This window comes from Haliaeetus albicilla, chromosome 8 (assembly GCF_947461875.1).
Source record: "Haliaeetus albicilla chromosome 8, bHalAlb1.1, whole genome shotgun sequence".
NCBI classification, from domain to species: domain Eukaryota; kingdom Metazoa; phylum Chordata; class Aves; order Accipitriformes; family Accipitridae; genus Haliaeetus; species Haliaeetus albicilla.
The window spans coordinates 25,161,527-25,187,120 of NC_091490.1; the positions used below are offsets into that span (position 1 = coordinate 25,161,527).

Below are 25,594 nucleotides of genomic sequence, written 5' to 3' on the forward strand. Positions count from 1 at the left end.
ATATTGTATTTTTGTAGCTTCAATAGAATTTATTCCAAGAGAAATCTGTGCCATTGCAGAGGGAAGTATTTCTCAAGGTCACTTAGGGTAACAGAAGTGAGCTCTAACTGACGTGCTTTCTGTGAACAACCTGTGGATTAAGGTACCATTTAGCGTAACTGGTGTAGAGTTTGGGCCCATGGGTTCCTGTGCTTTCAGTGTAATTGTATAGATAATGATGGATGTGCTAGTCTGCACCTTGAACTGAAGCAATTAGTAAATAGTGATTACTCCTGTTCTCATTTTTCAGACTTAACAAAGCTATATAAAGTTTGTGGTGTAGTTAAACAACCAGACAATACTTTGAGTATGGCTTTTGAACAAAATTCTATGAAGTCAGTTATATTTTGCTTTAAATTAGCATACAAAAATTGAAAATGTTTTAACCTATTCTTTTTAACCGAAAGCTACAGAATTCCTCTATGTTCCATAACCTGACCACTCCGTGTGTCACAAGGAAAACAGAAATGCTTTATTTTAAGTTTTTGTGATATTCTATTTCATGTGACTTGAAGTACAATAAAGGTTGGGATAAACAGACTTTATGCAACACCACATCCTACTACAGAACATTTCATAAGAGAAAAGGAATAAAGACTCCCACTGAAAAGCTGCTGGTGTCAAATAATCATTTATTCTGCTGTTGTTGACTTGCCCCCATCTAAATGACAGGGGCTTAGCTACCAAAAGGAAACAATATTCCAACAAGTGCCTGTGAAACCCTGAATAATTCTTGTCACATCAAAAGCCTATGTGGAACTGTGTGCTTTTGGCTTTAGTGTTCTTTTTTTTTCTCACACATACAGAAACAATAAATGAGGAAATATTTATGCTTATCAGAAAGAAGGCTAGTTTTTACAAACATCCTTTCTCAGCACATCAATGGATCTTAAACTGCATGTCTGAAGTTAGGATGAACTTCAGGCTTGATGTCACATATCGTGCTCAAAAGTTTTTTCATCATGCTTTCCATGTTCTTGTGGTAGCTTCTAGTGAGGTTTCGGACAGTTTCTGTTGTTTGCTCTTCTATTTTAGCAGAGAGGTTGCCTTGGGAGCCCATTACCTGAAAAGCAGAAGTCCTCTGAGCAAAATAAAGGGTTATATATGACTATGTTTATTGTACTTTTCTTTATCATCTAGTATAAACATAACAGAAACATGTCAAAGTGCTTCCTAACAGTAAGGGTATGAGCTAGGTTGAACTGTATGCATAAAAACAGGATTAAAGGGGACTCTTTCATATGCTCATTAGCAATGGGAATCTCCCCATATAATGAAAATTTCCCAGCTCACTGTGGGAACAACACTGTACATGTTTTGTCTTTTATATCTCTCATTTTAATTTGTTTCTATTTTAATGACTAGTCAACTAAGTTCCATTACCAGTGTGCTACATTTGGCCTCACTGAGAATGAATGTGAGCACGACTAAGGAGGAAAACACGGGAAAGCCTTCCTGACAATGCATAATTACAGTTTCAGAGTACTTGAAATGTCTTCAGCAGTTAGTGATGTATAACCTTCAACAAGCCTCAGACAAGGTCTTTTAATGTTACATTTTCTTATCTGGCAAAATACCAGACAGCTTCTGGCACAGTTAATATCAGGACATTCGCTTAGAATTTAATTGACTCTAGACTTGCTGAACATTTTAGCAAGGTTATGTTATAAACAGATGTACGTGTTCCAAATCCGTTACTTTGCTCCGTCCTTCCCCACTGCCCCAACATCCCTTGAATTCTTCCCTTACGGAAAAGTCCTTCAGATACTGGCAGAGAAATTGGTTTCCAGCTAAAGAATTCCAGGGGAGAGCAGAAGACATTTCTGCACACTGACAGAGTAAGAAAGGAATAAGTAACATATTCTTCTTGTTCCTGCCATGGTCCTCTGGGGTGGACTAGCAGCTGAAGCTAACCTGTGATGTTAGTGGGATACCCAGAGGATGACCAGAAACAAAGGAAGAATCATTAGCTTTATTTTCCACATGATTTCAGCCCAACTTAGGCCTTAAAAGAGGAAAAGCAGCTGAGTTAAGATCTTTTGCAGAAATCACCTTTGGAATTCTATTTATCAGTACCTGGAAATGTAGTTTGTCCATAATCCAGATGTAGACTGCTTTCCAATTTGGGAGAAATACAGGGCATAGACATAAGTGTAAATATCGGGAAAAGATTACAGTTTTCTATAGTAACTATTTTTAGTTGGCATTTTATTTTAGCTTTTAGACAAATTGTAAGGGTCTCATGTGGGAAAGATTGTACAGCTTAGACCAGATTTATGAAGCTGATTTTTTCCACTGGAGAAAATAACTTTCTAGAGATCCCAGATGGTTGTGTGTTATCCAGCTACTAAATACTTTTGAAAAGCTTCATGAAAAGCATTATAATTTTAAGAATAGCCTCTGCAGACTGGGAACCCGCTCTCTCAGTTCATGCTAATACTGTAACTTGAGATAGTTGATTCTTATTCTTCTATGTATTTTTTCCCCCTTTTTCTGCTTCTGAATTTTAAGACCTTTTTCTTCAGAATAGATACCATGCTGCTTAGTCTATGATTTCTGCTGACCTTCAAGGTCTGTCCCTTCTTTTGCCCATACTGGTTTTATGCTAGTGTCATTCCAAAGTCGCTAAAACGTTACATTGACTTGGAAGCCATAAAATTCAGAACTAGGCTGTAGTACATCTCCAGAGTTTAGTGATCTCAGACCCTGAGGACAAACGCCATGAGCACTAGCAAAATTGATTTGAGATCTGGGCTTAAGTTCTGTATGTTTTGAAAAAAGATCTTGCATATTGTGACTCTAACCTCAAATTAGTCGTTGTTTTCTGTTGCTGTTGTTGTTCATCCTGGACTGACGTGGAACATCTCATAGCATGAGAAAATTTACCCGTTTGGATACAGCAATATAAAGTAAGAGGAGGAATAGCATTAAATGAGGCTGTGACAAAGAATCAAAAATACTTGTGTCCGAATACCGGAGCCAGTAAACTGAACTGGGCATCAGATTTCCCTCTGCACTGGCTTAGCTGGAACTCCTGACTGCCTTCCAGGCACAGGTTAATAATGATGAAATTTGCCTGGGTAGATAAATGTTCGACATAATGGGGTCAGGGAATGTGAAGGAGGACTGCAATGATCTTGTACCACATGCTGTCAGTTGAGGAGCAATATGTGCTCTGTCCTGCTTGTGTGAAATGTTCAGTCAACAAACAGTGGCCTTTCCCTGCAGCTTTAATTTTGTTTGTGATGAAAAAATTGAGTTCACACCAAAGCAACATCTTTTCTCTTCCGGTACTTCAGACCTAAAACAAGAAGTCTGGCTTGACTGAAAAGGTGAACAAATTTCAGAGGTGTTTTTACTTTATTTTAGTGTTGGTAAACATCTGAAATTGTACATATGAGACAATTCCACCTGGCCTGGCTGTGTGACAGTGTGTCTGGAGGCTGGCAGTGCATGTTAGAGACTTTGTGTATATATCTGTTCATAAGGCTTGTGATCTCTGCTGGAAAATGTTTTATGTGAAGTGTGACTGAAATGACAGGTTTGTAAAGCAGTTTTTATTTGACCTCTTTGGCTTTTTTTGTGACTGCTTTTGCACATGTAGTTTCCTCACCTATGCACAAAACAAACCAGGGTAAAAACAAGAACAAAAACCTAAGAGGAAGGTCACCAAGTAAAAAGAGAATGGTATTTGGACCTTCATGAAAATACTAGATAAAACTGCAAGATGGCATAAACTTATAAAATGTACTATAATTCAGATATGAAAATATCAGCCAGACCACATTTGCTATGAAAACATAGTGAAAAACTCAAAAGTTTTGGTGATTTCAGTTTAAAGATGCACTCTTGTATGCAGTCAAAAAAGTCAGTGAAAGTGGAATGGAAATAGAAATATTTTAAATCTTTACTTTTACTGAAACATCCACCTTACTGAAACCTCCAGTTTCAAGACAGGAATGAGGTCTGTCTGGAGTTAAAGAGGACGCAAAGGTGGTTTTCCTTAAGGGAGATAAGTCTTCAAAGTACAAGCATGAACCAAATACAGAATCTGGACAAATTTAGTGGTGAAAGTCCACAATACCTTCTACAAATGCATTCAAAGCCTGTGAAGAAGTCAAAATGAAGCATATACACATCATAGGTGATATCTCTGAGTTTAATCAGTATGATCACGTTGGTTTGCTGAGGTCTCCATGTAACACTGTTTGAAGCAATTTGTTTTGCCCTTGACCAGACCAACACTGCAAAAGAACATATGCAGGTTTCTTACTTACATTTGTTTGCTTGTTCCTAAATTCCTTCTCCCTCTGTAATCGGTAGTGGTCTATCTCAGCTATGGCTTCTTCTTTGGCCTGCTTCAGCCTCTTTCCCTTTCCTAATGGAGGAAGAAACAGGGATTTACTTCACACTTGTCACTGTATCCCAAAAGATGAATCTCTCTAAATCAGAGGTATTTTACCCGGTGTAGTAAAATGGACAAAGCTTCAAGCAAAGTCAACAGCAGCTTTATTTGAACAAGAATGGTCAGAAGAGCCAAAGTGATTTAGGTAGGGTACTTTTCGACTGAAGGCCAGTCACGCAAGTACCCATCTTCTGAGACCAACTCCCTGTGCAAAAAGCACACATCAAATGAAAGGCTTGTTGGTTTGCTAAGAACAGAAGTCTTTTTGCAACTACACATTTTCTCATAACGCAAATGCTTTTTTTTTTTTTTATCACAGCTTGGTGTTTAAATAAATATCTATCTTTCCTTCATCAGCAATAGTAGCAGCCAGATAACAGATTTTAGTTGTCACTGATGGGAAAAGACGTTATTCTGTAAGATTTGCTGTATTGATTGGTTGCCAACATCCCTTAATCCTACACCAACTGGATTCTGCTTAGAGCTGGCAGATTTCCAAAGTACTGCAAGATACATCTTAACCACTACCAAACCAAGTTGCAACCTTCAGCCTGTGTCCTCTTCCCCACCCTTTTCCCCTAACATTTGTTAAATGCGGAGGTGAGTGGTTAAGAGAAAAAGGAGGTCAATGGTATTCTCTACCAATGTATAGAAAATATGAAAGTGCTTAAAAAGTGGGTTTTTTCCTTTTCTTTTTAAACAGGAGGGTGATCTGTAAGGTTACATTTTAGGCTGTAGCAGAAACTAGAGCATTCCTCCTGAACAGGCTTGTTTTCTCCTTTCCAAATTTGGAGCTGATCAGCCTTTTATAGAGTTTTCCTCTAGGAGCAGAGCCGGGGTGTGTGTGTGTGGGTGTGTGTGTGATTCTCTGGAGCTGGAAGTCAGGGGGAGTGACTATGATGAATTACAAAATTAATTAATTTTGTTCACTGTGAATAGTTACTTTGTCTTAGTTAAAATGCTCAGGGATTGTCAAATCAAGCCCATGTAAGTCATTGCAGGACTGGGCATAAGGTAGTTCTTAGATCTCGCAGGGGTGTCACATAAAGGATAGGAGTAAAAGGTTTGACGGGAATGTGATGCTTAAGTTTTTACAGGAAGCAAGTGTTGAACATGTCATAACCACCCCACCATGATGAATCTCTGTCTGCCTGTTTTTTATAAAGTTAGTAAAGTTGCATGGATCTCCACAGGACTCTGCTACGCTATTTTGTGATGAAAAAGTCACTTTCTAACTGATGAGGCTGTAAACTTCTTGCACTGAAAGTTTATACGTTACATTTGAGACATCTGGGCTAATGCTGATTTTTGCGGTCTCTTCTGCTGTACAGGTAGAATTTTAGGAGCGGGAGGGGATAAGCTTGCTCCCTTTTCTTAATGGGAGAAATGTCTTAGATGGCTGAAAAAGCTATTGCTTAGTTGCTTAAATTAGGATATCACAAGAATGAGAGAGTGGAGGCTAAGCAACTAAAAAAGGCATTTTGATCTGATGTGTGAAACATCAGTTTATTTATTTATTTATTGCAACCTCCTACTTAACATCATTGAGCAATATGAATACTTTTTAAAGTTTTTTTGTGTGGTTTTTTTTTTTTTTTAATCTTTCAATTCAAGCACAAAAGTTGAAAACAGTACCTTTTCTAAAATCCTAAGGAACATTCTCCAACTAGGCTAGAAAGTTGAGTATTGGTATTTCTGATTTATTTTCTCCAGGCTGCTACATTGGATTGGTTACACCTGTGCTGGACTAATGAAGCCATATCAGGTATGGCATATAGCAATCTTCTTCCACTGAGCATGGTACAATGAGGAAGCTGAATCTTGGGAGGAAGATTGTTGTTTTTGATACATCTGAGGTTCAGCAAAAGCCTGGGTAAAATGCCTGATCCATTAGTAAATTATTTACCTAGTTGACAGCTCCTTCTAAAGTCATTATCTGCAGATGAGTGAGTAGAAGCAGAGAGATGCCTGAAATGTGAATTTCTTTTTAAAGTCTTGGACTGTTTGATTTTGTGGATGTGCTTGGATGTATTGTAGTACCTGGGGTGCATGATTCTATGAAGGCTTTTTACAGGAAGGAGGAACCTGGTGAGGAACTAGATGGCATTACTGACTCTCAGTTCATCAGTGCAGTGCTCTCTTGTGTAGTTAATTATATATATTTCTCAGAGTCCTTCTGCCACCGAGGCACTCTGCTTAAGTATAAAGGGGCAGAGAGGCAGTTTAAAATCTAGCATGTACTTTCCCAGAGTTTGTACTTGTTTGATAAGGGCTGATTCCCTCAGCTTCTGCTACTCATTGTATGAAGTCTTGGGACCAGTATGCGTGAACTGACAGATTTGTGTAAGAGCCTGATGTCAGTCTGGACAGCAAAATTTGGAACCAGGTTTAGGTTTGTATTCTTTGAAGTTTCCCTTTTTCTCCTTTCCAAATTTGGAGCTGATCAGCCTTTTATAGAGTTTTCCTCTAGGAGCAGAGCTGGGGGGGGTGTGTGATTCTCTGGAGCTGGAAGTCAGGGGGAGTGACTATGATGAAGCTCTGCCAATTTCACCAGCTGAGGAACTAGATCTCTATAGCAAATTAAATTATTTCAAAATCAGTGGGACTTTAATTTCAAATTCCATCTGGGGGGCCATCTGTAGTAAATATGTTGCATATTTGGCCACCGGATAGATAAATAAATCTATTTAAAATGCACAAAATGGAAAGAGATTAACTATAAAACAACAGTTCATTTGCCTCTGACAATGTAGCTAGTGAACCAAGAAGTATATATACATACATGTCAGCTCTTGACAATGCGCTGGAGTAAGCACGATACATAGGATGTCACTGTAGGGTGGCAGCCATTTCATTTTTCCATGATGCCTTTAGGATTGGCACAGCAGGAACCTGCTGCTTCCTATTTAATTAAGTGGAAAAGCTGTGAGTAAATTACTGCTAGTTCAACAACGTTGTGGACAGAATCGGCAACTGCCAACATATGTGATAGTGCATATGCTGCACCTGATTAAGTTAAGCAGAAACTAGAGCTTAACCTGCTGTTTCAATAGAGACAAACCAAAATTAATTAATCAGTCTGTTATTAACCACTTGTCTGCTACTGTAGTTGTGCAATACGGGATTGCCTTTTCAAAGTCTTACTAATCTTCTGAATGGGATTCTCTGCAGAACACAGCTGAGCTGAAATCAAATCTTACACACTGAAGGGTGGCAGAGCATTGAAATTCAGCCAAGATCATGCAAAAAGAGGGCAAGAAATACAGGAGGATGGGTAAACCAACCTGTCCCTATGACATTTCCTCTAGGATCATAAAGGTGAGGTACAGAAAGCTCCAAGTTTGAAGAGACATTTGCCACAAAGGGCATGCTGTGGGGGCCAGGTTAGCTGCTGCCCCAATGTCCTTCCTTTCTGTCCTTGAAGATAGGGAGCAGCAAAGCAGCTGTGCTATGCCTGGTTTCCTTGTCCACTGTTGTCCATGATTATGGTAGCTGACAGCCTATAAGTTTCTGTGCATTATGTTAAATTGGGCAAATCTTAACCAACTTTCTGTAACAAGTCAGCCTTGTGTTAGATTTTCTCACTAACATGGGAACGCATTATTAGCATGGAGAAAAGTTGTATTCTTCTTTCTAGGTATTTCTGTGATGTTAATGAAATACCTAGCTCTGGTTAGATCCAACACAACTGGGGAGGATTTTTAGGTTGTTGGGGTTTTTTAGGTCTTGGAAGAAAAAGACAGTAGAAAGCAAAAATGTTGCATTCTAATTTGCTCAAAGAGTAAGTTATCTTACTTTCCAAAAACTGCCATGCTAAAATTTGCTTTCTGTTTTCAAATGTATCATCTAGGCTTCTAGCTGAACGTCTGCATAAAAATCATGTCATATGAAGAAGTTGCCAAAAATTAATCCTATTTTCTTTAAATAGGACCATTTCAATTGTCTTCAAGAGTGTTAAGTTGTCTGCAAAATGGGATTTAAGGATGCTCATTTTGAGAAGATTATTTTGCACTTTTAATAAAATACAATAGAAGCAGCTGATCAGTCCGTATAGCTTTTTCAGTAGATAAAATATGTCCTGGATATTATCCAAGAGAGTGCCATGGATATAATTCTGTTTACAATATCTTATTTTGATTAACATTTGTTTTTAATCTGATTTCCTGAAATCTTTCATCTGAGTTTTCATTTTATTAGGCACTAGAAATTCAAGCCAAGATATAAAAATCTATAGGAAAACAAGTTTTGCTAAACTCAGTGTTCATGACACATTTGTTTCCCTTATTTTACCCAAAAGGATTTTCAGGAACTGATGTCTTGGCTCTGACAATGCTCAGAGCCAAATTATGCTTAAAGCAATAATGATAGATAAAGCACTGCTGTGTATAAAAGGCCAAAGGATTGCAGACTGTTTTGGTTTGTCTTTTAATCAATTCAATAGTTTCAGCCTTGCATGTGTACATTTACCAAAAAACTATTAATAATTTGCCAGGTATAAATGACATCAGCCAATGATACAGTAAAGATACTGCAAGCCAGGATAAAGGGTATTGAGCAAGAAATATGAAAAAGCATGTACAGAGGAGCTTTAGCTATATTTTTGCTTTGCATCATGTCTATAAATATAACTTTATTTATTTGCTAATTTTTCAGTTATCCAAAGTGGATTTTGCATTACAAACAGCTGCACATATGTCAGCAAAACCTAGGCCCATTATCTGTTTGTATACAATATTGTGTGTTCACGCTACATTTTGATCTGGTTATCTGAGTATCAACTGTAAACAAGTTTGCATAAGGGTAGTTTTGCTAATCACATTTTCTTGAAAATGACTTTTCCTGGTTGTGTCCCATGAACAATCTGCCATTCATTCTTCTCACATTATGAAGTAAAATAGAATAGTCAGACTCATTTGTATAGTGGTGTTTGCTGTGCAATGACTGTTTGCAGTGACAAAGGAGGTCATAATGTACAGTTTAGCAAGGACGGGACTGCGTGAGCACTCACTGGATGGGTTCATTGCTTTCACTTGCAGCCCAGATCCGCAGAGTGCCCAGCCCTGAGCAGAAGCTGCTAATCTGAACTGGTACCAGCTGGATCTGGGCTGGCATTTTCTGACATGAAGCAGCATGTCCTTGCCTTGTTTCACTGAATTGTGTGTGCACAGGTTAACCGATTGCACTGGATATATTGGTTGCATTTTATGTATTTGCTTTTATCTTAGTTTTTATGCTCAGAGACAAACTATGCAATCCTTTCTGCTGATCTGACTGCAGAATCACTCTGGGGAAGATACTGTTGAAGTAATTCTGACTTGGCATAACTGGATTTGGTACTAAAAGAATCCCTTTTGTCCTTATCCCACAATACTTAAGTTATGCTGGTATAGTTAAGTATCTAAGGTGGTGTAGTGGCATTGCTATGAAAAATATTTAAATTAAGGGCAACATGGAAATTTTTTTATTTTTTTGTAGCTTCACTGTGAACCTCTTGTAATGTTGAATATAATAATGACTGTCTAGGCATTATTATTCTGTTAGATTAGCTGTAATGCTTGGTTTAGCACAAAATCCAGGGTGGACTAGTCCTTAGAAAAACCCAAATCAGGAACATTAAGGCCCTACCTTGCATGTGTGATCACGAAATATAAAATTCACAAGAGCTTTGCTGTTTGCACCATAGTAGAAACTGTTGGCAGCATTTAACATGAACAAAAAGATCTACCAAAGGCTTTAGGCTGTAGATGAATATGCCACTTCATTAGTTATTTAAATTTTTTGCCCTTGATCTGCTATACCAAGGAATAAAATCTCTTAGAAATGCTTGAGGTTTTTCATGGGATCACACAGAGCTGCTGAGGCTGGAAGGGGCCTCCAGGGTCTGCTCCAACCCCCTGCTCAGAGCAGGCTTGGCAAGGGCAGCTTGATCAGGGCCATATCCAGCGTGTTTTGAATATCTCTGAGGATGGAGACTCCACAGCCTCTCTGGGCAGCCTGTTCCTGGGCTTGACCTCCCTCACAGTTATAGAGTTCTTTTCTTATGTTTAAATTTGTGCTATTGCCTCTTGCCCTTTCAATAGGTGCCATTGAAAAGTCTGGCTCTGTTGTCTTTACCCACCCCCCCCAGATTTTCATGTATGAGAAATTTTTATTTTCCTTAATTTTTATAAAGGCAAAAAAATGTTTGGCCTTAAAAGTTATAGAGAAGAAATTCATACTGATAAAATATTTTTACTCCAAATATCTTTACTGAAAGCAAAATTTTTAGTAGCTGTTTTTCTGTAGCTGCTGAATAACTCCTACCACTGTATTAGTGTTGAGGTAAGCATAAGCAGTGGTTTAATTCAAGTTTCTGACTCAGAGGGGTCTGGAAGATATTTTAACTGTAAGAAGTCCTGTGCTTATCACAAGTACTTGGTGTGGGGCTGAGGTGATGACAGAGGAGTGGTTTTTGCAGAGTAGAATAAATGCATCTGTAACCATGTCTGGATTCTGCAAGACACTCATCTTCAGTCATTACTTTTATGTTACAATGATACCTTTTCATTTTTGGAGCTCCCTAATTTACAAAACCTCTTTTTAACTGGCTGTTTTAGAAAAAGCTAAACTGACTTTTCTGGTTTTAAAAACAAACCCAAATGAAATGAAAACAACAAAAATAACTGAAACCAAAAATAAAGGGTAATCAATATCAAGCTATCATAGCTAAAGGGCTGATTCTGCAGCCTGTGTTCAGACCAAACTCCCATTCCCTCCACTGGGTGCTGTGCCTTTCTAGGTCATATGTTTTCTTGCTTCTTGCTTTGGGGAACAGTGCATTTCCTCTGCCCTACATGAGGAGGGAAGAACCATCCCGCCCAGAGCACCTCATTTGGCTGTATAAGGGTTGAATCACTTCTTAATTATTCCTTGCTTTCAGGGGGGACCAGCAACCCCCAAACATGTCTTTTTTAGTGAGCCTTTTGTTTTATGAAAGTGGGAGATTTTTATTTTTTCGTCTGTTGCTTCTGCAAGGCACAGGCAGTTGCTGGGTGCTCAGGGAAGGGGTATTGCCTTTCTACTTATTTTTTGTATGCTGCTGTACAAATTAAAATGTCACACTAATAATTAATGAACACACAGCAGTGCTGATTTGTGTGTAGAAGGGATATAGAAACTACCCAAATTATTTTTGTTTAGCTTCTATTTCTCCCTGGAAAACAAAATATATTCCTTCATCACACTCTTGCTCCACATGACATCATCCTCATGCATTTTAGTTGAGTCCTGCAGGACAACATTGTTTCCTGCTGCTGGTTTCTAAATTGAGATAACTCCATGAAAGAGTATTAATGTTTCAGTGCTAATGCAGGTCAGTGACTCATGTGGTTGGTATCTACATTCAGGAGAATAACGTCACTATATTTTGCATTAAATCACTGGGAGATGAATGGAGACAATGAAGGAAATAGATAATGGAAAGACTCTGCCAGGAGACTTCTTTGATTTAAATTATTCTAGCAGACACATTCATTTTTATATTTGTTATTATTAATATTTTGCTTATATATGACTAGAATAAAAATATTTGAATTTATTATTATTGGATATCTACACATGCTTTGCCCTGGGCATTTAGGCATTCAGTAAACAAGATGTTTATTTTAAATTGAACATTTAATCACTTGCTGATTACAGGTACCATGTAATAAGACTTATATGAGTGACTTACTACACATTGACAATGCTTGTGGTTGTACCATGACTTTGATTAGTATCATTGTGCTGAAGTCTCTCTTTGTTTTCATATAATTTTTTTGAAGCCCAGCTGAGCTTAGAAGGCAAGTTACTAGATTTCATAAGTAAATAGGAACCCTGAAAAATTTATACAAGACCTATAAAGAGAAATAGAGAGTTTGGTGTCTGGTCCTCCAGAGCTGGCAGCCAGAGGCGTGTAGGCTTCTAGTTTAAAATAGCTAAGGAAGGCTGTAGTGACATTATTGGCCTTGAGATAAAGCAAGAATAAGTCTAGCTGACAGGATGAATGTAACAAAGAAAACCTTATTTAACATAATAAGGCATGTGTGTGCATACACACAATCATACATGTGCACACAGAATTTTAAGCAAACTCTGAACGTTCAGGTTTGGTTAGATGCCTGGCTGCAGTCAAAGCACAGCACTAATGCAAGTGAGAAGAAAGAATAGGAGCAGTACAGCTGTGATGTATACAGATGAAATAATGCTGGTTTTCCCTGAGCCACTGTGATTCTGAAGAGCTTACAGCTGAAAACTACAGTAAACATTGTAAAACCAGGCCAGCTACTTACGTTTTTTGGCTTCCTCCAGTTTGTCCTTGGCACGTTTTTCTGCCTGTAGAAGCTGCTGGATTCCCTGAGACTGGCTGGTCATGTTGATTGCTGAAGTCAGTGCACTTCTGCAGGGACTGGAGCTCGGAGGGAGTTTTATACAGCTGCCAGGCTCTTCCTTGTGCTTCTTGTTCTGTCTGTTATTACAACAACCTTCCAGATTGCACCAAACCAGCTGGCTCTGCCTGGATTGCTGCTGGGTGAAAAGGCCTGCTAGTGCAATCAGAAAAACACAGCAGCAAGGTTGAAAGGAATGTTCTCCCCTCCTCAGGGTCACAGAAAAGCTGAAGTATCTGATTAACACATTGGGAAAAGATGAGAAGAGCACTCCAAGTGGCTTGTAGTTTAATGGGGATTTTTTTTTTTTTAATCTTTTATTGCTGAAGCAGAATATAGTTAGTCTTGTTAGAGGAACTAAAGAAAAATAATTGTTTCTTGGAATTTCCTTTTAATGAAACTTTCCCTGAATGTGAAGAATCAGACTCAGTCAACGAGTAGTTTTGGTTGAACACAGTGAACTGGTTGTAGGATTCTGTTTGGTGTTACTTCTTAACATTATTTGTTAGAGTTTTTTCACTTAAAAAAAATCTTCATTAGAAATTAATTCATCAGAGACTAAAGTTTAAAAAAGCACATGGTGATTGAGGTGTGCTCTGTGCTGTAATCTGCCACGAGGGACATGAGTGCTGTGGTGGGAAGCTGTGGGATTAGCTCTAAGATACAGACACTGGAAAGGTATGACTGGTTAGGTCTTTCAAGTCCTAACACACACAAGAGCCAAATGAACATGTGAGCATGGCTGTAGATGCACATATTATTCCCTATGGTAGGAAAGACTGTTTTGTGAGCTACTGCATTAATAAGCAGCATGTTCATATTTTGAATCCTTATTAAAAAAACAACAAATCCCACTGTCACAGGTACTTCGGCCATTGCACAGGAGGGAGACATGTCAAGATGCATAAATAAACCAGATTTTTTTTAAATACTTCATAGCATGAGTAAAGCATATTTATTGCAAGTTCTTCTGACACAGGACCAGAGATCACCTTCTGATGTAAATGTTTTTTTCTGGCTGCAATTATATATAGAGAGATATATATTTATACATATATGTATATAGATATGATTTCTGCATATATATTATAAAATATGTATATATAAAAATTATTTGGTGCTCTCAGCTCACAGCCCTTCCTGTAAGGCCCTTTCTTTTCTGGGGCTTCTTAGGGCAGCTGTGCCATGCTATTTGCTTGCTGCAAGGCTGTTACCTGGTCCTTATAAAGGAAATGTGTACTGTTGTTATTGTTATGAAGTTTTTTTTTTTTCCCTAAATAGCTGCAGGCTTGAGGGAAAATGGAGGGAGAAGCCTTTTGCCCTATTACTATCCTCAGCTGTGCTCTGAATGACAGTAGCACTGAGACTTCGAAAAAGAAGTTTTGTTTTCTGATTTGTGCCATTGTGGAGTCAAATTCCACCCAGGCTCCCTGTCAGGAAAATGCCTATTTTTTACAGTGTATTAGTCACTGAGTTTCTTCCTTCATCCAGAAACTGTGTGAGATGCCTCCTCACCTCCAGCACTGAAATCAGAGGTCTGCTCTAGCTGCAAGAGAGCGGACATGGCACTATTTTTAGAAGATTTTAATGCATAGCCTTGAAGTTTATTTTATTCAGACATAGAAGAGGAAGTGATGATCAATTGTACAGAAAATGTGGAAATGGTAGGGTTAGGAAGCCTGTTGTGCCACTGGGGCTTAGCTCCAAATGATGTGACTGGCAAAGAAAAGCAGAAGTGGAAAATGAAAGTAAAAAATGAAGAGGTTTGGTTTACTTGGGGCAGGAAACTTGGGCTCAGAACTTTAAAGCAAAAGTCACTTAAAAAATAAATAGGAAGTGAAAATGTCAGGCTTGTCTCAGACATCAAAAGTATTTTCCAGGCAGAGGGTCTTGTCAAGCAAATTTCATTGCTACCAGAAATGTTACAAAACTGCTAGTGAACTGTTGTTTCAGAGTTTCTGGACTTGGCTGAAAGCATCAGGATCAGACCCTTTGATTTTTCACAGCAGTTCTCAATGCTGTAATTATGTTACATCAGCCTCAGCAATGATCTGAATTTTGATATTTACAATCTGTTAATTTTAATTAGTATTTCACAGAAAATAGTTTTATATGATGAATTTTTATAGAAAAAAATACCACCGTTGAACAGATTACAAAGCTCTTCTATTGTTAAAAAATTCATATATTTCTTAAGGACATCATTTGAGCTGCAGATGTCACAGCTCACATATTTCAATGCTTTTTGGAATAATAATAATAATAAAAAAAATCTCATTTTATAATTTTCCTCGTAGTTAGTTCATATACAGTGTGGTGGCATGCCATGCTGCTACTCCTCATGGCATCAGGCAGGTACTGGTACACCTCCGCAGGGGAGAAGATGGTCATTTATTTTGGCTGGTGCTTATACACATTTTGTTAGACTCCACACAAAGTATTGCTGCTTAGAACTAATTTCAAAGCTTGTCTGATGATGATGGTGATGATCTCAGACTATGTTGACATGGCTTCTTTGTGTATCCCACTTCATGGATAATTCATTAAAATAAAGTAGGTTAAGCCATCAACTGACCAAACAGGCTCCTACTTCATCATACAAGCTAATAAGAAACTTCTCTATGTCGTAGTCACTGGCTTTCCTTCCAAGTCAGTTCCAGACTCATTTAATTAGAGAAGAGAAGCCAATGTGGTGACTGGTGATGAGGGGAGGAGAGGTGTTACCAGAGGGAAAGAGGGCAGAGAGGTTTTTGGAGGGTTTGTGGGTTTGTTTTGTGTTTGGGTGTTTGTTTTGTTTGGTGCTTTTTGTTTGGTGCTTTTTTTTGTTTGTTTGTTTGTTTTAAACCCCTCCCTTTTCTCCTCAGCATTTCATCCAGCTATCTCGGTACCCAGAATTTCCTGAGCCTTTTCTGGTTATCTTCACTGACAGAAAGGGAAAAACGGGCTCAGTTCTGGCATTCTTGCTCCCCAAAGCAAAGCCATGGAGCAAGGAAATCAAGTGTTACAAGGGTTCAGAGACCCTGCTGAGCTCCCCCTGCTCATCCACAGCTTAACCAGCAGAAATACTCTGAATCAGGCATTTTTAGTTTAGACGGAGGCTGTGCAGCTGCTGTCTTCTCTCTGCAGTGGGAAGGTCAGGGCCAGTGGGTAAGTTCATCCCAGGTAGTTCAGATTATTTTATTTGGAAAAAAATCTGCTTGCTGTTACTCAGGTTGAGCCTAACCTAGCATGAATATAACAACTTCTCAGTCTGTCTACCACTGAGCAGTAAAGACAGTGCTGTGGCATCCTTTTACTGTGGTTTAAATGTGCACAGGCCCTCCTGTATGTAGGAGGGCAGCAGACAGAGTTTCTGCTGAAATGTGTTTAAGTTGAAGGTCTCCCATTCATTGTCTCTGTGGCCGTATTTCCCAAAGCACACACATTTTTTAATTATTTTTTTATTATAAAAAATATTCTTTCCAAATGAGAAAGAATATCAATACTAAGTAGTATGCTTCGTTCAGGCTACAGCTTCAAAGCAGTGACACTGATTCAACGATAAAGCGTTAAAATCAGCAGCATGTCAGCCAGAGCAGCTGGTGCAGATGCTTTTGTATGTCAGTGTGCGCCTTTTGTTTTGTTGCTCTAGAAAGGCCCAGTAAGGAAAAGCAGGGTGCACACCTGCATAACTTCCTACATCACGATGGGGACTGCTTTTCTGATGAAAATGGAGCACCTTCAAATGGAGTAAGATCTATCATGTCGAGAAAGAGTAGTGGGCTCCTGTCAGCATTGATGTCAAAAGGTCTTTGTGCATGAATTAAAATGTATGTAGTAAAAACCGTCACACATTTCTCAAAATCATGGCTTTTTCTCTCTGAATTCAACAACCATGTTTGCTTATATTAAAAGAAAAATAGTTATGAACTTTGTGCTGGAGCTGTAATTATGTCTGCAAGCTAGGATTCTCACTACAGCATTTTCTGACAGTGACGTTCTTGCTCTGTTGACATCAGGACAGTTGACCTCAGCAGCCTGAATTTCACCCAGAGGCCTGAAAGATATGGGAAGAAATAGGTAAGCAAAGCTGAATAAATATTAAAATATTGCCGGAGGCAGGTTGCTGCCATACTGTCTGGGTGAGCTTATTGACTGCTGGCCATGTCTGTCGACACAAACCCAGCTTCAACTGGCATAGCAATCTGCCTACCCTATATTGAACACCTACCTGTAAACCAACTCATATTTTTTCCTAAATTTGGCCTGTGTCTAGATAGGAAAGTTTGCAACTATAGTTGGTTTAGCATTCAGGGAAAGCCAATGTGAGCTGTGTATTCAATTATTTTTGCTAAAAATCTCTTCAACTCCCAGAAGAAAAATTAAGAAAAAAAAAGTATCCTTTTTTTCCCACTACCTACGTGATAATTCAGGTAAAGTAAATAATTAAAAAAAAAAAAAGGTGAAAAAAAAAGGCAAAAAAAGCACCATAGTCTCTAAAACTTCCAGGTTAACTTGACCATCAGTATGGTTGTGATTATTTCCTACTCTCAGTGTGTGGTGTGTCACCCCAGCCAGCAAGTAAGCCCTCACCCAGCAGATTGCTCACTCCCCCTCAGTGGCATAGGGGAGAGAATCAAAAGGGCAAAAGAGAGAAAACTTGTGGGTCAAGATAAAAAGATTAAAAAGTGAGGGGCAGGGGTGGGGGGAGGCAAAGTGATGCAAAGACTGTCACTCATCACCTCCCACAAGCAGACCAATGCCCGGTCAGCCACTAAATAGTAGCTACTCTGGAAAGACCAAATCCCCTGTTTTATTTCTGAGCCTGGCATTATGTGGCATGCAATACCCCTTTGGTCAGTCTGGGTTGCTGTCCTGGCTGTGTCCCCTCCCAGCCTCTTGCCCACTCCAGCCTGCTCCCTGGGGGGGCAAAGTGAGGAACAGAGAAAGCCTTGACACCCTGCAAGCACTGTTCATTAACACCTAAAACACGGGTGTGCTATCAACACAATTGCAGTCACAAGCCCACAACATGCAGGCTGCGATGAAGCAATTGACTCCACCCCAGCCAGACTGAGCACGCAATGTTTCCTTTCAAATAATGTTTCCTCTTTTTTCTTTTCCCAGTGCAGCTCTTTGCTATCTTCTTTCCCACCCTTCTGCACAAACAGCATGCCTCTTCCCTTATTACATCCTCTCCATGATTTTTAGCATTGCTGCCTTCCCCAAAAGAAGTTTGCAGCCTCACCAGTTTCATGTGTGCAGGCAGGCAGGGAGGGGAGGGGAGAGGAAGGGAAGGGGGAGCCATGTAAGTATATTTTGAACTATGTAGGCTAACCAACAAGTCGCATCCATGTCACAGGTCAACATTCACTTGAAGAAAACCAAGTATAGTATACCAGAAAATTTCAGTGCTGTCTCAAATTAGATTTACCAAGATCAACAAAGATACCACAAAGAAAATAGTTCAACTTTGCAGCCTGGAGGAGCTGAACCTGTAGTCTTCTGTACTGTACTTACGTGCTGCTGCTTTGTATATACCTCAAGGTCATTTAACCAATTTGCTGACCTTTGACAAAATTTTAATTTTCTACTCAGTCATTTCATTGTATTTCATTCCAGCTCTGAGCAACACCAGCTTAAACTGAAAGTGAATAAAAGGAATAAGAATAGTCCTCATAAAGCAAGAGATTATTTGGAAAGGTAAGGCACAAAACCTGGGGTGCAAAAATGCTAAACACTGGCAAACCTTTTATAACCAGAGTAGACATCACCTTAGGTAAGCTAGTCCCTGTAGAATTTCCTGATGTTATTCCTGATACAGTTATGAAGGTGATGGGGGTGTTTTTCTCCTTATTTTGTAAGACCTGCATTTGAATTAGTGTTCCTAAAACAAGAAACATGTACATGTGCTTATGCTAGTACACGTGTACATACACAAGCATGTGTTTGTTCATTGAGATTTAAAATCTCTATTTCCTCACTTTCCAATGCCTTCTAGGATTTTTGGTTTAACAACAACAAAAAATAGAATTTACCTTCCCTTCATAAAAGAAATCAGAACATTAACTAATTTTAGCTTATTCACCACTTTACATCATGTCTCCAGTATTTCTGTTCTTTGTTTCTCTCAATCCTCATATGGTTGTCAGAGTAGCAAGTCTTGCATGTCAGGCAGTTCCTCATCTTAGAGGAGGAAGGACTTTTCTTGTCAAGCCTTCATGCAGTAAACACACTTTTTTTTTTTTTTTTTTTTTTTTGCCAGTCAGTAACACGGAGGTTTGAGTTTTGCTTTGCAGAAAGTAATTCTGCTGATAAGGATCTCTGTAGGTTTTACGTAAAGCATTTGTCCCTCTTACGGGCTTGGAAAAAAGTTCAAAATTCACCATTTGTTTTGCTGTTCTTTCAAACACTTGCAAGTAATTTCGGAAATTAGCTAAACTCAGCACAGTTATAGCATGTTAAATGGGTCCTGACTTCCAGTGTCAGACTTCTTTAAAAGTTGGTTGATTTATTCTGCTGCGTGCAGAGTGTTTTAAAAAAAAAAAAAAAAGCCACCATGCCCACGTGCAGCACACTTCATGTTTTCCTACTGTGAGGAATTTTGCTGCTTTATCCAGCAAGGACATGTATCTAAGGCCTTCCTGGTAGATTTTCCTTCTATTTTCAGGGCTGCCACTGCAAAAATTGCATCAGATTATTTTCTCTAAGCTGGCTCTGGCCAATTGGTCAATGGCATGATGCATCATCAACCGGTCAGTGTTTCTAATCCAGGGCTACTATTTTTAAAGCATTATTTTATGCATATAGTACTCTTTACGATGCAAATACTATGGCATAACTTGTGAAGGAAAACATGGGAACTGCAATCAGAGAGTTAGAGCTAGCTAATGCTTACAGTTGACAGAAAAGTACCACTTTGCACGGGTTCAAGGCCTTGTATATTGAAGGAACCCATCACCGCTGGATCCAAAGGCCACCACACAGATTGTCTGCTCTCAGTTAAAGGCAGGAGATGACCAGTCTCACAGGAAAGCTTGGGGCCCAGCAGAGACCCCCCTTCTCCTTGTGGTACTTGTGCCTCCCTCAGGCCTGCTGCTAGGCCGCCTGCTAGTAAGGCATGGAGATGCCAGGCTAACCCAATGGGGAGGAAGTGAGGTGAGGGAGCAAGACATGGGGTTATAGGACTGGTTTGAGGTAGCGGGATTGGGGTAGGAAGATGAAGCTGGTGGGAGCCAGCTGCAGAGAAGCTGGGGCCCTCATAACACCTTTTCAGAGGAAAGGTGGGGCTCGGCTCTAATCTTTGCTTTTGGCCCAGTGTTTTTTGGTATTGTCCTTGGTGTGGGATGGAAAATAACAGCAGCGGCGATCCAGAGATAGGTCAAAGGTGATGTGTATCATTGTCCTGGAAGTGTAATAGACTGAAAAAGTGCATTTCTGACAGGAATTGTGCTTTTAATGGTGGATCTTGGAGCAGGAGCCACCATGGAAGAGTTCCTTCTATGTCTCCCTCACAGCTCCTGTGTGGAGATGTTGTCTCTGTATTTCTGTGGTTGTTGCACAGAAGTTTTAGGGGTCAAACTTTGCCTGGGAGATGCAAAGAACGAAGAGGAACAAATTATTGTACAGTAGGAACATTTTGGAAGTTCCTTGTCTACCCACAGGGAGTATTTTCTGGCCCTGCGGAGAGCCACAAGATTTCTGGTATCATGCAGCATTTTAAAGGGGAATGCGTGACCACCAATCGGTGCTGTTCTGAAGTCATCCAAGAACAAGGTGGATGATTTTATAAAAAAAAATAATTATATTTCTAATATAAAATGGAACTTCATTAACCTGCAGTTAATATGAAAAGTTTTCTCTGGTAAAATATGGTCAGACAGGAGCTGCTGGTAATGTCAATATAGACAAATTATGATCATTTGGTTATTCTGAGAAGCTGCCTAATTTACCTTTGAAATAAATTCCTGGAAAGGTTTCTTTTTCTAGAGAAATAATTAGACTACTATGAATGCACGGAAGTATTCTCTATATTTCTGTCTGAGGCTATCTGGAATATTTGTATTGCTCTTTTTTGACACTATGGTGAACAGCAGAAGCAGCATGGATTAAACCTTTTCCATAGAGCATGGCAGAAGCTGTAATAGAAGTCTCTCAAAAGAAAAAAATCATTGCTTTGAAAAACCTCAAAATATACATTAACTTATGGTAAGGTAGCCCTTGATAAAAGGCTACATAATATTGGCTCTCAAAACCCTCTTGAAATTAAATTAAATCCATTGAAATTATCTAGTAAAGGCCTAATGAGTAATAGCTTGCTTTCTGTCAGTGTGCCCTACTGGATCTTTTCCTTCCAAGCCACCTGAGATCCTCCTCTAAATAGTAGAGGTCATTGTAGATACGTGTCCTAGAATTCAGAATATTACAGCAATTCAGCTTTTCTAGGTAGGGGTGAACACCTTATGCCAACATACTGAGAATCTCAGAAATTATTCTTTTTCTACCTCTCTCTGGCCACTTAATGACTCCTTACCTTCAGAACAAAAATGACTTTGGCTTATGAAATAACCTGTGATAGTAGGGAGAGCAGTGCCTGCATTTTGTAGGTGCCAGCAGCTCCCTCTCGGCGTTGGGTATCCAGAGCTTCATGTTCGGTACAACCTTAAGGCAGGCTTCTGCAGCCACCTGCATTCCAGCCCTTTTGTTGTCCCCTACAGCTGTGTTGTTATGAATCCCACCTGAGAAGGAGAAGGATAGAGATGGTGATGAAAAGACAAGGCTTTCTCCTTGTAAGCTGCACCGAGGTGGGGTGGGAAGCACTCACCTGTGTACATTAAATAACTGTGTTGTGTTACAGTGTCAGGATTTTTGGATGTTGTGCAAACTGACTATAACAGCAACAGGTTGATATATGTTTCATAATGTGCATACTATGTCCTATATACTCCAGGAAAAAAAACAGAAGTATGTGTTATTACACTGGGGACTGCTTTGAAGCATTACAAGTAGAGCATTATGATCTCCCTGTAATTTCCCAGTATAAATTATCTCCTTTCATTGTAATATCTTTGATACAAGTGTTTTCTTCTGACCCTCTCACATTTCTGTTTTTGCAGTTCTGCAGTATGTGAAACACTTGTTATTACAGCAGTGATGATACTGAAGAAATAACAAGGCTCTACACCTTAGAAAGTTGTATCAATAGGTATGTGAATTAAAGGGTGGGAGGGGAGCTGGCGGTAAGAAGTTCAGAAACCTGACACTTTACAGTAACTTTGACTTCCTCTATACAAATGTTTGCTGTTTTGAAGTTTGCAGATTAAAAATATAAAGGGATGACTTGGTTATGGGAACCTTTCTGCTCCCCAGACAGTATCTGATAGGCTTGTTACCAACAAACCAAAGGTTTGTGTGAAAGTATACTTATGCCTGTGGCTAGATATATGTTGAACTGTTATTGGGCTCACAAATCTTAATAATATCTTAACAGTCTCCATTTTCAAAGAATCTATGTTTATTTTAGAAAACTGACCTGAAAAATAGTTTGCAAGGAGAACCTTCAGAGTTCTCTGCAGGAGCATGATTTGAACATATTGAATCCTACCAGCATTTGAGGATGAAGATGCTTTAGTTCCTCATCTACCAGCAGTTTGTTTGAGCTCTGAAGGAGTGGGTTAGTGGTGCAGCAAAGAGGCATCCTCAGTCTCCAGAGGCAAGAACTATGGATGCTATGGCATGACAGGACCTCTACCACACAGACAGCCCGTCTGTGTCCTGGTCTAGAGAGGATGCAGAGATGTCCCACTCCTTTACTGTGCTGCATGATGTCTTTCAGGTTGTCTAACAGCTGCAGGCAGCAGTGGGGAACAAGCAGTGCACCCACATTGCTTTTATGAGTGAAGTTTCACTTCTAGCATTTGTTCAAGGGATGTAAAGTGGGAAAACTGCTGGACACATCTAGTTTCCAAATGCTTCCTAGAGCTAGTGTTCTCTTGCACTGATATCCATGTGGGAAAATGGAGAGGCCTGAGAGGCCATATTTCTTCCTATGAAATCACAAAGAGCTCAGTTAAATGTTTTCAGGCCTATGGTTTTCAGTAATGTTACTAAATCACAGACTCTGCACAGAAACCTTAAAGTGGCAAACTTCAAAATATGAGCAAAGGAAAGTCTAAGTATTGGGAAATGGCTGGAAGATTTCATTGCGTTTACTGCAGGGATTACACAGACTCTTAATGCTTGGAGTTTTATTATAAGGTGACTGGCAGTAGGCTCTGTGTTTGTAGGAAACCCTCACATTAAAAAGAATGTTTCAAAGCAGAAATATTTCGGATTCCCATAAGAATGGAATGATGGGGGGTGTGTGTGTGTAGGAAATGCAGTTAGGGTCACTCTAGAGTGGCACAAATGAAAACCTTTGCTCCACTTTTGAAATCCTAAAATAAAAAATTTCTTCTTCATAGACTGTTAATTCCAGACAGAGATGGTTTTTTGTTTGTTCTTGTTGTTTCTTTTCTAGTGAAATGCCATAAAAATGGAAGGAATTTCTAAAAGTTTCAGTATGGAGTGTGCCTAGGTCTCTATCAGTGATTGGTACTGACTTTAAAGATCATGTTACCTATCTTTCCCTCTGTACAATCTGATTATTGCATTGGGCTGTTATCTTAAATCGTATGCCAGGATTAAGAGATTAGTTTTGAAAGCTTTTTTTTTTTTTTCCCTACTGAATAGTTTGTGGTATCTTGAAGTTCCTCTACTGTCTTTATATTATCATCCATGCTACCATTATTGATAAAATAATGGTATCAGAAATATATACTTATATTTTTTGAAACAAAAAAATACTGGAAATATTTTTATCTTCAAAACACCATATCAAATATGCAGGAAATATCTGTATTTATCTATCCAAAATTTTTATTTTTTTCTGGAAAAAAAAAAAAAATTAAGGTGCCCCAGACAAACTTCATGCACAGTTCTGCAAACTGCTTTCAGTTATAGCTCTGTATGCAAATCTATAAACTCTAGATATTAAAAGAAAGCTGGATTGAGTTACTGATTCATAACCATCCTCAGAATTCACTATCCAAGTGTTCACAAGAAGTAATGTCACTTCAGAGTCCTATCATTTCAGAGCTAACTTGTTAATTATGCAGACAATAATTAGGAGATTCTTATGTCTGTAATTTTCTTAGTCAGCTATGTAGATATTTGCAACTACAGAACCTTGATTTTTTCATAGCATTTGTATGCTGGGCATGATGTATAGAAAAATGGATTCTTATATTTTTGCTCTTCAAATACACAACATGATTTTAAACAGTATGAAGCATTCAGCTAGCGTAACTGATTTAGTGGGAACTGACTGATGGTTAGTAATATTTTTAAATTATTTAAGATAGTTTTAAAAATTAATCAAATTTTTAATTAATTAAAAATTCCTAGTTACTAAAGGAGGTGAATGGGAATGAATGCAGGTATTGGGTAGTCTTATCTTACTTTTTAGGTGTCCTTGCCACATTGGAAAGTGTTGCCAGATTAAAACATATTATTGTGTGTAGGCTGAATGATACTACTGTGTTTGCAGTACACTGTGGGAAGAAATTGCCATGATGAAATCTAGAGAGCTGCTGTACAAAAATACCAGACTCACAATCTACCGTGTTTTGCAGTGTGGAATTTTTTTTTCGGTCCTTACTGGCAGTTACGAATCAGGGAAGAATCCTCAGTGGAAGTGTGGTAGTTGGAGTGTGCATGTGCATACACATATTGATGAAAAGCTCTATTAGTCCTACTCTGTGCTGCAAAAATAATTTTAAAGTCTTCCCCCCTGTCCCTGAAGCATCTTAGGGCTAATTCCAGAGAGATGGAGAAACATAAAAGTGGGATGCAGAAGGCAGAAGTATTTATGCATAAACCAGAAGGGGAAAAAAAAAGTTTTTAAAAGAAAAAACAAAAATAAATGTAATGATCACTTTGAATTGCCTATACTAGACACTACTGCTTATCTGTATCTGTTATCTTTTCTACCCTTCTCTTCCTGAAATATAGTTTTAATATGTTCACAAAGTTGATTTGAAACTTGCAGCAAGAAGAGACTATAGAGCACTATCTCAGGGAACTATTAGCTAGTGATACCAAGGAATATGTAGGTTTCAATGTGTTATGACTAAAAATAAGAAGGGGTAAACTTTTTAATCTGGATAGCTATATGTGGAATGAAGTGTGTGTGTATACATGTGCATATATGTGTGTGTATAGACACATACAAATAGTTATATAAATGTCAGCAAAAGCCGCTCAAATACACTAGAAGAGATCTCTAGTGTTTATTGGGTGTATTTTAAATGGAGTTTTTCTTTCCATATGGAATGTATTTTCAAGCTTCTTTTCCTTCTGCCCTTCACCTCATTGGAGTATTCATTTTCTTTGTACAGAAGAGCAGCAGGAGGTCTGTAAAATGACTTTTTTTTTAGTAAGGACTACAGGATTTGGCCTATAGTTTTAGCGTAGATGAAAGAAATAATGGATTTCTTTGAAAAAAACAAGGAAAATCGGGACCAATTTGTTCAATACTACACCACTGTTTCCAGTAATTGCCTTGTACAGTTTGCAAGTCTTTCTGCTTCATGTAAATAGATTAACTTCTGAAAATGCCTTATAGCTGTGAGGTGGGGCCTTTTGAAGGAGATGTTCTTTTGAAGGTTCATTGGTCTCTTAAACACACATTTTTTTCTTCAAAGTAAATCTTGTAGACTCCCTGTCA

The 25,594-nt window shown here is 38.7% G+C and overlaps 2 protein-coding genes across 3 annotated transcripts in view; one reads left to right on the forward strand and one right to left on the reverse strand.

Annotated features, from left to right (window-relative positions):
* Positions 1 to 654: 654 nt before the first annotated feature.
* ATP6V1G3 (ATPase H+ transporting V1 subunit G3) lies at positions 655 to 13,274 on the reverse strand. The gene is made up of 3 exons (XM_009927596.2): positions 12,754 to 13,274; positions 4,317 to 4,417; positions 655 to 1,102 (listed from the first exon to the last, which is right to left on the reverse strand). The coding sequence occupies exons 1-3, from the start codon at positions 12,833 to 12,835 to the stop codon at positions 929 to 931; spliced, it is 357 nt and encodes a 118-aa protein (XP_009925898.2). The 5' UTR covers positions 12,836 to 13,274; the 3' UTR covers positions 655 to 928.
* Positions 5,765 to 25,594, forward strand: part of PTPRC (protein tyrosine phosphatase receptor type C) — a 104,721-nt gene continuing 84,891 nt past the window's right edge. The window contains exons 1-4 of one of the 2 annotated variants that reach the window (XM_069789384.1): positions 5,765 to 6,317; positions 16,848 to 16,908; positions 18,451 to 18,531; positions 21,945 to 22,033. The gene's annotated coding sequence lies outside the window, so the exon portion shown is untranslated. The remainder of the gene's footprint in view (positions 6,318 to 16,847; positions 16,909 to 18,450; positions 18,532 to 21,944; positions 22,034 to 25,594) is intronic. The other variant, XM_069789385.1, reaches the window with a different exon arrangement.